The sequence below is a fragment of the Apium graveolens genome, chromosome 3 (assembly GCF_009905375.1).
Source record: "Apium graveolens cultivar Ventura chromosome 3, ASM990537v1, whole genome shotgun sequence".
Lineage (NCBI taxonomy): Eukaryota > Viridiplantae > Streptophyta > Magnoliopsida > Apiales > Apiaceae > Apium > Apium graveolens.
In genome coordinates, this window is record NC_133649.1 from 286802504 (window position 1) to 286816530 (window position 14027).

Below are 14027 nucleotides of genomic sequence, written 5' to 3' on the forward strand. Positions count from 1 at the left end.
GGTTGCTTGGCATTTTCTATCAATAGTACACACACATCTGATAAACTAGCACCTAGAGGAGTCCCATGTGCATTTGTAGGATACCCACCTACACAGAAAGGCTATAGGATGCTTGATTTAAAAACCATGAAAATCTTTGTATCTAGGGATGTGTCCTTTAATGAAAACATTTTCCCTTTAAATACGACAACACCTAAACCATACCTCCTCCCTCTACAAACCAAAATGCCCACTACACTCACCAATTCCTATATGGATGATGAATTTCTTACACCAATGTACATGTCTGAACCCAATGAGAATGAAAGTGATAGTGAGGACACTTCTCATACTACAACTGAACTCTCTCCTCTCCAATCTGAAACAACCAGTGACACAAACTCTACCTCAAATAATAAAATCCATAAAACAACTTCACCTCGAAGATCCTCAAGACTACATAAACCACCAACTTGGATGGAGTCATATGTCACCAAACCATTCCCTCAGCCATCTGCAAACCTAGCTGCTGTGACTTCTCAAACGGTGGAACCAAATTTTAGATGTTTTATGTCCTCTCTTATGACTCATACAGATCCGGTTAAATTCAGTCAAGCTGTTACAGATGTCAACTAGGTGAATGCCATGAACCTCGAGTTGGAAGCTTTGGAAAACAATGATACATGGGATATAGTAACACTTTCAACATCAAAGAAGGCAATTGGAAGTAAGTGGCTCTACAAAACCAAGTTCAAACCAGATGGAACTATTAAACGTTATAAATCAATAATTGTTATATTGGGTTATAGAAAAACATATAGTGTTGATTACGAGCATACGCTTGCTCCTGTCGCGAAAATGATGACTGTAAGAGCGTTGCTGGCTGTGGCAGCGCTGCAGAGTTGGATTATCATACAGATGGACGTCACAAACGCATTCCTCCATGGAGAACTCTATGAAACTGTGTAGATGAAAATGCCCCAATGGTATAGTCACTATGGAAGTAGAATTGTGTTGAATCAGGGGGAGTTTAATAATGGAAAGTCCAAGTTGGTGGGTCGGTTAAAAACATCTCTGTATGGACTTCGACAAGCACCAAGAAATTGGTTTAGCAAACTATCGAGTACACTGAAGGATCTGAAATTTCAGCAGTCCATGTCTTATTATAGCCTGTTCACTCTCACTAAATCGTCAACAATAACACTGGTGCTCGTATATGTAGATGACCTGTTACTGGCTGGTAATGATAGAAAGGAGATTGATCATCTCAAAACAATGTTATCTAACACCTTCAAGATGAAAGACATGGGAGATGTTCGTTACTTTCTAGGTCTGGAAATAAGCAGATCACCGGTTGGTTTCTTTGTCTCACAAAAAAAATACACTTTGGATCTTATTGATGAATTTGGTCTTACAAATGTCACTCCACTTAAACTCCCTATGGACATACACTTAAGGCTCAAAACTGATGTTGGAGAGTTTCTCAAGGACCCGCATCCTTATCAACACTTGGTGGGTAAACTGATTTATCTCACAATAACCCGACCTGACATAACCTTTATTGTGCACATACTCACTCAGTTCATGCAACACCCATCTACTGATCATATGGAGGCTGCCTTGAAACTACTGAGGTACTTAAACTCTAATCTGGGGTAAGGAATCCTACTTGTGTCTGCGTCAGCAGCTGAACTTAAAGGATTCTGCGACAGTGATTGGACAACGTGTCCAATGTCAAGACGCTCCACCACTGGTTATTGTATGCTGTTAGGAGTCTCTTCCATCTCATGGAAAACTAAAAATCAAGTTGTAGTAGCTCACTCAACAGCTGAAGCAGAAAATCAATCGATGGCCCTGGCTACCTGTGAATTCACTTGGTTGTCTGCCCTACTTAGAGACATGGGGCTCCAGAATCTGCCTCCGACAACTCTCCACTGTGACAATCAAGCTGCTTTGGCCTTGGTAGCTAACCATGTCCTCCACGAACGTACCAAACACGTGGAGGTGGACTGTCACTTTATAAGAGATAAAATCAACTCTAGAACCGTGGTCACCAAACATGTTCCAACTCATTCACACGTGGCTGACATTTTCACCAAAGCTCTCTCCACCAAGCAACATTACTATCTTTTGGACAAGCTTGGAGCAGCAAGTGAACTTCCCTCCAAGCTTGAGGGGGAGTAAAGTGAAGGGTTTTAGCACATAAATGCAACGAAAAATGTAAATTTAAATCTTAAAAAACGAAACCCTCTGCAGGATCCATGCGAAAAACAATATTTAATTCATAGTTCAGTATGTTTACCTTAAGAAGCTTTACGTTAATGGAGAGATGGAGGTCTTGAATGATCACCACGTAGCTCGTAGCTAGAATGATCTACGCCTTGAAGGTATCCATACGAATGATCGCCCGGAGGATGGGTGTGTACTAGCACGTTCTTGAGGCCGCCTTTAACTCTCTCTATCTCTCTTCAAGCTGCTAGGGTTTATGTTTTATCAAATAAAACGTGTAACCCTAATTCTATTAGAAAAAGATATTATATAGGCAAGAGCTAATGGGCCTCCAATCCTAAACTGAATTTTAGAGTTATTATGATTATTATTACATTCGAAATTCTAATTATTGTGTTATTAAGTCTCACTTAATCATCCAATAACTTAATTTCGGATTTAATATTAAATTCGAATTTCCGATTTATTTGATTAATTAAGTCATACTTAACTAATAATAAATAATTCGAATTACTTACTTTTAATTTAAATCCAAATTTAAATTAAATAATCCTCCAATCATTCTTTGTGTGACCCTTTAGGTTATTATTACGTTGGCAACAATTTTAAATCTAATTTAAAATCATAAACAATGAGCGGCATCTAGTAATACATCATTGTTACCCAAGTAATAATAATTAAATCGGTGATCAATTAAACCTTTCGTGAATAATGTACAATGTAATATAATCCCTTTAGCATTATATTATAGATCAAACTCGAGGCATGCATTGTGTCATCCTCTGTTAACGTTCAATCCTTCTTTCCTTGATCAATGAGTAAACTATTAAACAAATCAGTATTTGAGCACGACCATGCATTTTATAGTCTTACTCAATCAAGAGGCCAATAATGTCACTCCTTCAATAAAGGAGGGCTAAATCCCATCTAGATCATTCATATTTCTCATACGATTCATAATATACCCAATGCCTACTTTTATTATTACCCCATCAAGGATAACTTTTAATAGTATCAAAGTATATTAATTCTCATATAGAAATATAATGATTTCATGTCAAAGGACCAATACATCATTATCACTGTGAGATTAACTTATGACACTATAAACATGTAGTATCTCACAATGGGTCAATCCAGCACCATGTATTTAATACATGTGCCTGTGTTTTGAATTTAGTATCACCATACCTATGATCAATGAGATGTGATCATCAGCCAACAAACACACTAGTCTCAATATATTTATTATCGTCCCTTAATAATAACATTTGACTAGGGACCTTTAGGAATAACAATACCATACTCATAATCTCATTTTTAAGTCACGTACTTAGAGATATAGATTTACATATCATATTCCAAGGACATTTATTAATCTAACATCTTATCGCATAAAATAAAGATATAATAAATTACTAAAGAATAATCCATATAATCATAATTAATAATCCATATGTTTCATAATATAAACATAATAGTGTTGTCTCTAGGGCACAAACACTAACAATCTCCCACTTGCACTAGAGCCAATCACCCATGTATCTAATACCCATGGAACTAGTATGACCTTCGTGCTTTTGCTGCAACAAATCCTTAGTTAGTGGGTCTACAACATTATCATCAGTATGCACTTTACATATATGTATATCTCATCTTTCATTAATCTCTTGAAGGAGGTGATATCTCCTAAGTATATGCTTTGCCCGGGAATGGGACCTTGGTTCTTTAGCCTGCGCGATGGCTCCATTATTATCACAGTAAAAATCAACTGGATCTGTGATCGATGGAACCATACCAAGTCCCGTTATGAATTTCCGTATCCAAACAGCCTCATTGGTTGCTTCACTGGCAGCAATATACTCAGCTTCCATTGTAGAATCAGCTACTGTCTCTTGCTTTGAACTCTTCCAGCTTACAGCACCTCCATTAAGGCAAAACACAAAACCTGACTGAGATACTGAATCGTCTCTATCTGTCTGAAAGCTGGCATCAGTGTAACCCTTTACAACCAGCTTCTCATCTCCTCCATACACCAAGAATGAATCTTTAGTCCTTTTCAAGTGTTTAGAATATTCTTGACAGCTGTCCTATGACCCTCACCAGGATTAGACTGGTATATGCTCGTCATGCTCAAGGCATACGAAACATCAGGATGAGTACATATCATCGCATACATTATAGATCCAATTGCCGAAGCATATGGAACCTTGCTCATACGGGCCTTATCATTTAATGATTTAGGGCAGTTGTTTTTTGAGATCAATATCCCATGAGACATTGGGACATATCCTCTTTTTTCCTTTTGCATCCCGAAACGATGCAATACTTTATCAATGTATGTACTCTGACTTAGGCCGATTAATTTCCTTAATCTATCTCTATAGATCTTGATCCCTAATATATAGGTAGCATCACCTAAGTCCTTCATCGAGAAACTATTTCCCATCCAAGTCTTAACAGCCTGTAGAGAAGGTATGTCATTCCCTATTAGTAATATGTCATCTACATATAGTACTAGGAATGCCGCATGGCTCCCACTAACCTTCTTGTAAACACATGGTTCATCTTCATTTTGAATAAAGCCAAATTCTTTGACTGTTTCATCAAAATGACGATTCCATCTCCTTGAGGCTTGCTTCAATCCATAAATAGATCGAAGCAACTTATAGACCATCTTAGAAAACTTGGGATCGACAAAACCCTCAGGTTGTATCATGTATACATCCTCTTCAAGGCTCCCATTTAAGAAAGCGGTTTTGACATCCATTTTCCAAATATCATAGTCGTAGTAAGCAGTAATTGCTAGCAAAATCCTGATGGACTTGACCATAGCAACTGGTGAAAAGGTCTCATCATAGTCTATACCATGAACTTGTTTCAAACCTTTTTCCACCAGTTGCGCTTTATAGGTCTGTACTTTACCATACATGTCATTTTTCTTCTTGAAAACCCACTTGTATCCTATAGGTTTTACCCCTTCAGGTGGATCAACTAAAGTCCATGGTTTATTTTGATATATGGATTCCATTTCGGATTTCATGGCCTCTAGCCATCTCTCGGAGTCTGGACGGTTCATAGCATCTTGGTAGGTAAGAGGCTCATCATTATCTATGAGCATTACATCATCATCTTGAGTTAAGAGAAATCCATAATTTCTCTCTGGCTCATGACGAGTCCTACTAGATCTACGAACAACCCGTATTTCTGGAGCTGGAACATCTTGATGTACTTCCTGCCCATTTTCCACCTCTAGTTCAATATTATTTTGTACAACTCGATCTTCATCGAGATCTATAGTCCTCCCACTAATTTTCTTTGAAAGTAACTCTCTTTCAAGAAATACAGCGGTTCGAGCAACAAACACTTTGTTCTCGGTAGGATTATAGAAACTATACCCTTTAGTTTCTTTAGAATATCCCACAAAATAACATTTATCCGATTTTAGTCCCAGCTTGTCAGACACCAAGCGTTTCACAAATGCTTCGCATCCCATACTTTCATAAAAGACATGCTGTGACGTTTCTCAGTCCACATCTCATATGGAGTCTTTTGAACCGATTTAGTTGGAACTCGATTTAGTGTATATGCAGTCGTTTCTAGAGCATAACCCCAGAAACTTATTAGAAGAACTGCTAGACTCATCATCGATCACACCATGTCCCACAAGGTACGATTTCTCATCTCAGAAACTCCATTCCATTGAGGCGTTCCAGGAAGAGTAAGTTGTTATATGATACCACACTCCTTCAAGAAACCTTTAAACTCGAGGCTTAAGTATTCTGCTCCACGATCTGATCGTAGAACTTTTATACTTTCCCCTGTTTGCTTTTCCACTTCAGCCTTGTATTCTTTGAACTTCTTAAAAGAATCGGATTTGTTCTTCAAAAGATACACATATCCATATCTACTAAAATCATCAGTAAAAGTAATGAAGTAGTAAAAGCCACCTCTTGCCATCGTACGCATTGGACCACATACATCACTATGTATAAGTCCTAATCGTTCGGCGGCCTTTTCACCTTGTCCGGTAAAAGGAGCTTTAGCCATTTTGCCAATGAGACAAGATTTGCATTCTTCGTATGATTCAAAATAAAACTTATCCAAGTAACCATCTTTATGTAATTTGGAAATGCGTTTCTCATTTATGTGACCTAAACAACAATGCCAAAGGTATGTTGATTTGAGTCTTTCATCTTAATACGTTTATTATCATTATTTATGTTATAGACAGGAGTATCTATATCAAGAACATATAAATCATTAAACAAACGTGCAACCCCGTAGGTAACATTATTGAAAGAAAAGGAACAACTATTGTTCTGAATCAAAAATGAAAAACCTTTCTTGTCCAAACAAGAAACCGAAATAATGTTTCTGCAAATCACAGGCACGTAAAAACAGTTATCTAGTTCTAAAACAAGCCCGGTGGGAAACGATAAACGATAAGTCCCTACAGCTAAAGCAGCAACCTTTGCTCCATTGCCAACTCGTAGGTCGACTTCTCCCTTCATCAATGTCCTACTTCCCTGCAGTTCCTGCACATTTATACAAATGTGAGAACCACATCCAGTATCTAATACCCAAGATGAAGAAGTAGACAAATTGACTTCTATAACATAAATACTTGAATCAGAAGCAGTAACAATAGCCTTCTTCTTCTTCAGATCCTCCAAATAAGCATGACAGTTCCTCTTCCAATGACCTAGTTTCTTGCAATAGTGACAATCACCAACCTTTGGAACACCACCTTTAGGCTTCAAAGCCCTGGTCGGATCAGATTTCGGTTTGGCATTCGATTTAGATCCCATCTTCCTCTTGCCTTTCCATTTACCCTTTCCTTTGGCCTTCCCCTTATTCACCATCAACATGGGAGCAGGGGATGCCTTCTGAACGTTGGTCTCAGTAGTTTTCAACATAGCCAACAATTCGGTGAAGTTGTTATCTATCTCATTCATATTGTAATTCATCACAAATTGAGAATAGCTGTTGTTTAAAATTGCAAAATTAGGTCAATCTGGTGCTCCACAGTAATCGGGGCACCCAACTTGGCAAGGTACTCAATATACCTAATCATCCTTAAAATATGCGGTCCAACCAGATCATGATTTTAGGAATATCAATACTATTCTCATAATGTCATTTCTAAGTCACGTACTTAGAGATATAGATTTACATATCATATTCCAGGGACATTTAATAATCTAACATCTTATCGCAGAAAATAAAGATATAATAAATTACTAAAGAATAATCCATACAATCATAATTAATAATCCAAATGTATCATAATATAAACATAATAGTGTTGTCTCTAGAGCACAAACAATAACATAAAGAGCACATGGACCTCTGTCAACATTTATTTTATGTCTTCCATATTCCAGTGAATGTTTTTATGTGTTATGATCATGTAGTGCTAAGAAATCCTCTAGAGGGTACTCTAGTCATTTGATGGAAAGCATATTTCAGACATTTTTTTATTAGTTAGTGGCAGTACAATCTTTTGGCATATATGTGCACAAGGTCAACAATGTATTCTCACTTTTCAGATGTAATCAATAGAGACTTTTGAATTGCTTTTCCTCTATAAAATTCTTGTACTCAGATCTTCATTTAGCTGTTCAGTTTGATAAAAGTATCAAGAAGTGATGACCAACATGGCGTCGCCAGATCTCAACCAAAAGCAAAGCACCTACGCCTACTAATCACGATAAATCAGAACTAATTCAGAATGTGCCAAGATCAGCAACTTGATTATGATTGATACTAATTGTGATATGGTGTATCAATCATAAACCCTAACATTTTTAAATAACACAAGTTGTTGTATATAAACTCTCTGTACCTTAACACTAAATGATATAACAGGAAACATTTTTCATTCATTACATTAAAAATTTGTTATGGTATCAGAGCCACAACGCTCTAACAAGCTTTTTCAGATCCCAATTTGAAAATTCTTTATAACAATGGTTTGATCTTCTTCCACATCCAATACCTCAATAACTTCTACCAGGTTCAACCCTGATCCCACTATTATTTATGCCACCAACCAACTTTTGCAGTCTAACCCCGCCTCTCAATTATCAATAAAACTTGTGGGCAACCACAATTTCACCATTTGGAAAGCCCAATTTGAACTCCTTCTTCATGGATATGTTCTCTATGGTTATCTCGCCGGTACCACTATCAAATCAATATCCAGTTCAACCCTCAAACATGATGACAACAATCAATATCAGGCCCTGCACCAAATCGTGTAAAATGCCAATTATGCGATAAACCAAGACACTCTGCTCGAGAATGTCGCTCGCGATCTCACAATCACTTGGAAGCAAAGGAAATTTTTTCCAGTAGGTCCAACTTCAGTAACACTCCATCATAGTTGATTCTGGTGCATCACATCGCATCGCTAATGACATTCACAATTTTCATCAAGTTCATGATTATACTGGTCCAGAGGAAAAAAATTATAGTGCATGGGACAGAATAAAAACAGACTTTATGAATGGCCTCCTATATCATATCTTGTTACCACCAAAAAACCTCCTTCCTTGTGGCATCAACGATCGGGTCATCCCAACTCGTGTCTATTAAAATCAGTTTTAAGATCTTATTTTATTTCTTTTAGTAATTTTGATATTATTGGGCATTATAACTCTTTCCTTTGCAGCCATCGACTCCCTTTTCTCAATAATACTTTATATAGTGTTCGTCAACTTCAGCTTTTATATAGTGATGTTTGGGGTCCTTCCCCTGTTACTTCAATTGATACAAAATCATACTATATGTTGTTTGTTGATCATTACACAAGATATTGGTTATACCATCAAACAAAAAGTGAAGTCAATCCCACAATTAAAAAAATTCAGTGCCTTGTGGAATGTTACTTCAAACAAAAAATTCAATCTTTATATACTGATGCTAGCGGAGAATTTATCAGCCTTAAACCTTATCTTTTAAGTCGAGGAATTCAACACTTAACTTCTATTCATACACCCCTCAAAGAATTGCTTTTGCAGAACATCAATTGAAACTGCTAAAATACTCTTACATCAAGCGTCGTTACCTTCTACTTTTTGGACTTTTGCTTGCCACCAAGCTGTCAATCTCATAACAGGCTTCCAATCTCCAAACATGGCCCTTAATCTTGCAATTTAAGTACAAATGGTACAAAATATTATAATCAGGAAAAATGGCCTTTTATATAAAATTTAAAAATCAGTGCGTATGTTAATGGACCTAGGTACTAGGCCTGTTAAAATTGTACAAAAATGCTTATAATTGTTGTGGTAGAAGAGAAAGAAACGCAAAACAAAATTGCGTATTATGTTAAACGTAAAAAAAACTTGCATTTTCTGTTCGATTTCAAAAATCAATCAAGTCGGGCCTCACTAATAAACGCAATAAAAACTTGCATTTTTTGTTTTGATGGGAAACTCAATTTTGTTTTGCATTTTTAGTATAGAAAGGGCCATTTTGCTGCGCTTGTGAGATTTTAGGTCTTTTCTCCCTAAATTGTGATAGTAAGGAACAAACTACTACATTAACACACACAAGTTCAGAATGCAGAGAACGATCAGCACATTAAAGATGTTTTATTATCTTAAATGCTACCATCAAAAAAACCATCCCACGAAAAAACCCCGAATAATGCCATATGATCAAAAAAACTTTCGGATTTTTCATCACTATATACATTCTAGTATATCACACTCATCCAAAATATATTACTTACTAAACCAATTGTATCACAATTAAGATCTAAAACCCCAGCTTAAAACACATATTATCTCATCCACTCCTCTTTCACTCTACAACAAAATATATACCAATATTACCAACATAAACTAAAAACTCACCCTTAATCAACATAAAAAATGTGTTAACCCAAGTACATAATGAAAACGCAATTAAGTAGTAACCAAGTAGGGATCACGCCAACAAAGGGTTGGTGATTGGTTCCGACACCCAGGGGTGCATTAGTTTAAAAAAACAAGTTGGGATAACAAGTTTAAATAAAAAAAAGTGATATATTGATAGCATTATAAAATATAGAAAAACAGGAAACCTGCAGACAAGGAGGAAGCTCTGGTTGATACTGAGATTGCAGTTTTTGCAAGTCAGAAAGCTCTCTCACAACTCCATAATCTGAATTAGGGTTGTCAATGGATCGGATTTGGATCGGATCGCCCTTGATCCATATCCTGATCTATTTATTTTTATCGGATTCAGGTCGGATCATAGCCGTATTTTTTAAAGCATGATCCATATCCTAATCCGTAGGATTTTCGAATTTTTAGATTTTCGGATCGGAGCTCCGCTCCGTTATATTTAGAAAAAAGGGTGAATTTAGAAAAAAGGCTGAATTTATAGTACATAAAGAAGTTTCAAGTGTTGTTCGATTATTCGAAACCATTAAAAGCTTTACAGATTTACAATGATTTTTTCGAGCATATTCAAGGTTGGACTTAAAAAAGATAGCCATGAAATAATTCTTCTCGCCTGCTATGTTCATAGTACATAAGAACTCCACAAATTCGATAGGCGGTAGGGTAAGTAGATCACTCCTTAGGCATTTAAGAAAATCCAGTGGCAACACAATTAGAATCAAATTAGGCTAATGTCTCAGATTATTAACTTCTCTGGAACTTAAAACCTTAACACTAATAGACCGGGTATTAGTTAAGCATATATGTACAGTTAGACCTTGCAAAATGGGTCTGGATCTGAAGAACCGAACCGAAATCTATGGTTCCGAGATCCGATCCGAGATCCGAATTATAAAAACCGATAATTATCCGAAAACTAAATTAAACCGATCCAAAAATTACCCGAACCAAAAATTTAACCGAAAATGATCTGAAATACTAGATCCGATTATAAATTAGAACCAAACAAAACCAATCAATATAATATCTGAACCGAATATGATCTAAGATAAGCAAAATTCATACTTAAATGTATATTATATTCGTGATAATTTAATTATTTAATCATAAATTAATGTAAAAGTACATTATATTAAAAGTACTACATTAATAAAAAGATATTTTTTAAGTCTCACAACATGAAAAAATAAATAAGTTATGGTCCGAAATATTCCAACCGAATTTAATCTGAACCGAATTTTTGTCCGATTTTTATCCGGATTTCATCCGCTTTTAATCCAAATTATACCGGAACCGAATCACATCCGATCTGATCCGAATGACCTCTAGTTATATCATAATCCGAAAGTGAAACCAATCCGAAATAGATCCGATCTGAAACTGACCTAGTTATCAGATTTGCCAGGTCTATATATAGTACACATATTAAACACCTATTACTACATGCATAAAAAACCTTTAACATTATATATATATATATATATATTCAGATTGGATTATTTACAGATCAGATCTTATTAAATTCATATCCTACGTATATCGGATCAGATTTTATTTTAAATGATCCATACCCGCTCCATTGGCTCTCGAATCGGATCGGATCGGATTGGATATCCGATCAATTAACAACCCTAATTTGAATCCATTTTGTATTACTACGAATTTAATATTTTATATACTGCAAACGACCTGTAAAAAAATTATCTTGTGTCTGGTTTAATTTGAGGTTAGATACTATAAGTAGTTGTAGGCAGTTTGTATACGTATACATAAAATTGTAAGCAGTCACACCAGAAAAAAATAACAAGAATAGCTTTTTTTCATGATTGCTAAATGTAGTAAAAAAATTCTCCGTGCAGTAATTAGTAATTACTATTATGTACCTCATCTTTTTCTGTGCAAAGTTGACAAAAATCTGTAATACATTAAATACATACATGGTCATGAATAACTTATCAATTCCCAATTTTCCATACACGTCCCCCTATGTTTGTAAGTACTTCTTTGATTTTATTTTTTATAAGATATTTTCACTTTTGTACATATATTAATATTTTAATATACTTTGAGTGATTAGTTAAAAATATAATTTTTAAATAATATTTTATAAATTAAATTATATACATATTGTCTATTTTATTTACAAAAAAATACTAATAAAATTTTTAGTTATTTAATCAAAAGTTATTAAAATACGTGCAAAAATTAAAACTCATATAAAAATGTTTTATTTTTATCTACTCAAGGTAGTTCAATCTTTTTTACCTCCTTCCTATTTTTTTAAGTATATATTTTTACTTTCAATAAGCAATTTTTCTGTTATTTTATTCCGATTACAGACATAGTTTACTTTTTTAAGTATATATTTTTACTTTATATAAGCAATTTTTTCTATTATTTTATTCCGATTACAAAACATAGTTTACTAAATTTTGTGACCTTGCTTTTATATGTTCACTTTTTATTTTACAATAATTACTATTATTTGAATCAAGTATAAATATTTTTTAATTCAATAATAGTATTTCCATATTTTTTCAAAAAATTGTATTACATTAAACTATTATTTTATCAAAAATATTAGTCAATAAGACAATTTTAGTTAACAAATCAGTGCAATTTGATTAGTTTTGGTTAATAAAAGATTACAAGATTAGTAATAAATCTTAAAAAAAGAAAAACACGTGTCCTGATTATCGAGCTATTTAATGCTTGAAGATTAGCACCACCCCATTCTTTTTTAATCTTTTTAACAAAAATGACCGTTGGCCAATTATGGCCGTTCTAATGCATAGACCTAGAATGCGTATTGTTAGTACCTGTAATGCAAATGAATCTATATAATTTTAAAGGCTACTATTGCCCATATAAGATTTATGCATAAATTTACCCATGACTCATGATCAATTTTATTTTTTACACATACAACTTTATATTATACACATATTCATGGATCTTTCATATTTGAATTCATTATAACCCATTTAGAAACTAACCTAATATAAACCTAACCCACTCCCTGATTGTAGCAACTGAATAGTACATTTGAATTTTCTTAAATTGTTCTCTCTCAGACTGCTGCATAACTCCAGCCCTCTCTCATCTTCTCAATCATTCCATACTCCGGTGATCTGCTGTTAATCATGGATCCACGCTCTCAGGCAACCTCTGCAAGGACTTCACTTATAGGTTTGTTTTCATTCTGAAGTCCTGTTAATCATTATGCATGTTAACTGTTATCTGATTTCTTTGGTTTGTGTTTTTGTTCATAGGTTTAAAACGCTTGATTCTAGCCAAGATTCATAAAATCAGGACTTAAATTAATCTTCTGTATTGCAGCCCATCACAAGTTTGAATGTTCCCGACTCGACGGGTATTGTATCTTTCTTTGTCTTTCTTATCTTATGTAGATTTGAATTCAAATCATGTTCTTATATTCTTCTTATGAACTTAGTTGTGAATCGTAGAAATGTTTGTGTTGTCCAAGAAAATCTCAGTCCTAGTGTTACAGTTTCAAATATACAGACACCAGGTTCTGTAGTATCGTCTGCTAAGTTTTCCATATTATACATTTCTTATGTGTTACATAAATTAATATTGAAACTCATGTGTTACATATGCATTTTGTAGTGGGAATTAGGTCTCCTTTACAACCATTATCAAATAAGATAAATGTATTGTGTGATTCCCCCCCCAACAAACCATCTAACTTTGTTGTTGATGTTTCATCTAATGGAACCAGCAGATCTTCCTTCACAAGTATGTGGAGTTTCTTTACCAATTTTCCGTGCAGATGTTCGCATTCTGTACCAATGTTCCGTGCAGATGGATGATGTTATGTATAATTTTATTGCCTGTGATATTTATTGATTGCTATATTTGAAATGTATGAGTAGAAGTGTGGAATTGAAACCTGTTGGTGGA

General features: G+C 34.8%; 1 protein-coding gene across 1 annotated transcript; it reads left to right on the forward strand.

The window, feature by feature from the left end:
* Nucleotides 1–624: 624 nt before the first annotated feature.
* On the forward strand, nucleotides 625–948 carry LOC141715115 (putative mitochondrial protein AtMg00820). Its single transcript, XM_074518597.1, has one exon. The coding sequence runs from the start codon at nucleotides 625–627 to the stop codon at nucleotides 946–948; it is 324 nt and encodes a 107-aa protein (XP_074374698.1).
* The last annotated feature ends 13079 nt before the right edge of the window (nucleotides 949–14027 follow it).

Bases quoted from the DNA above. Each gene is read 5' to 3' on its own strand.
- LOC141715115 (XM_074518597.1), top strand. From the start codon at position 625: ATGAACCTCGAGTTGGAAGCTTTGGAAAACAATGATACATGGGATATA.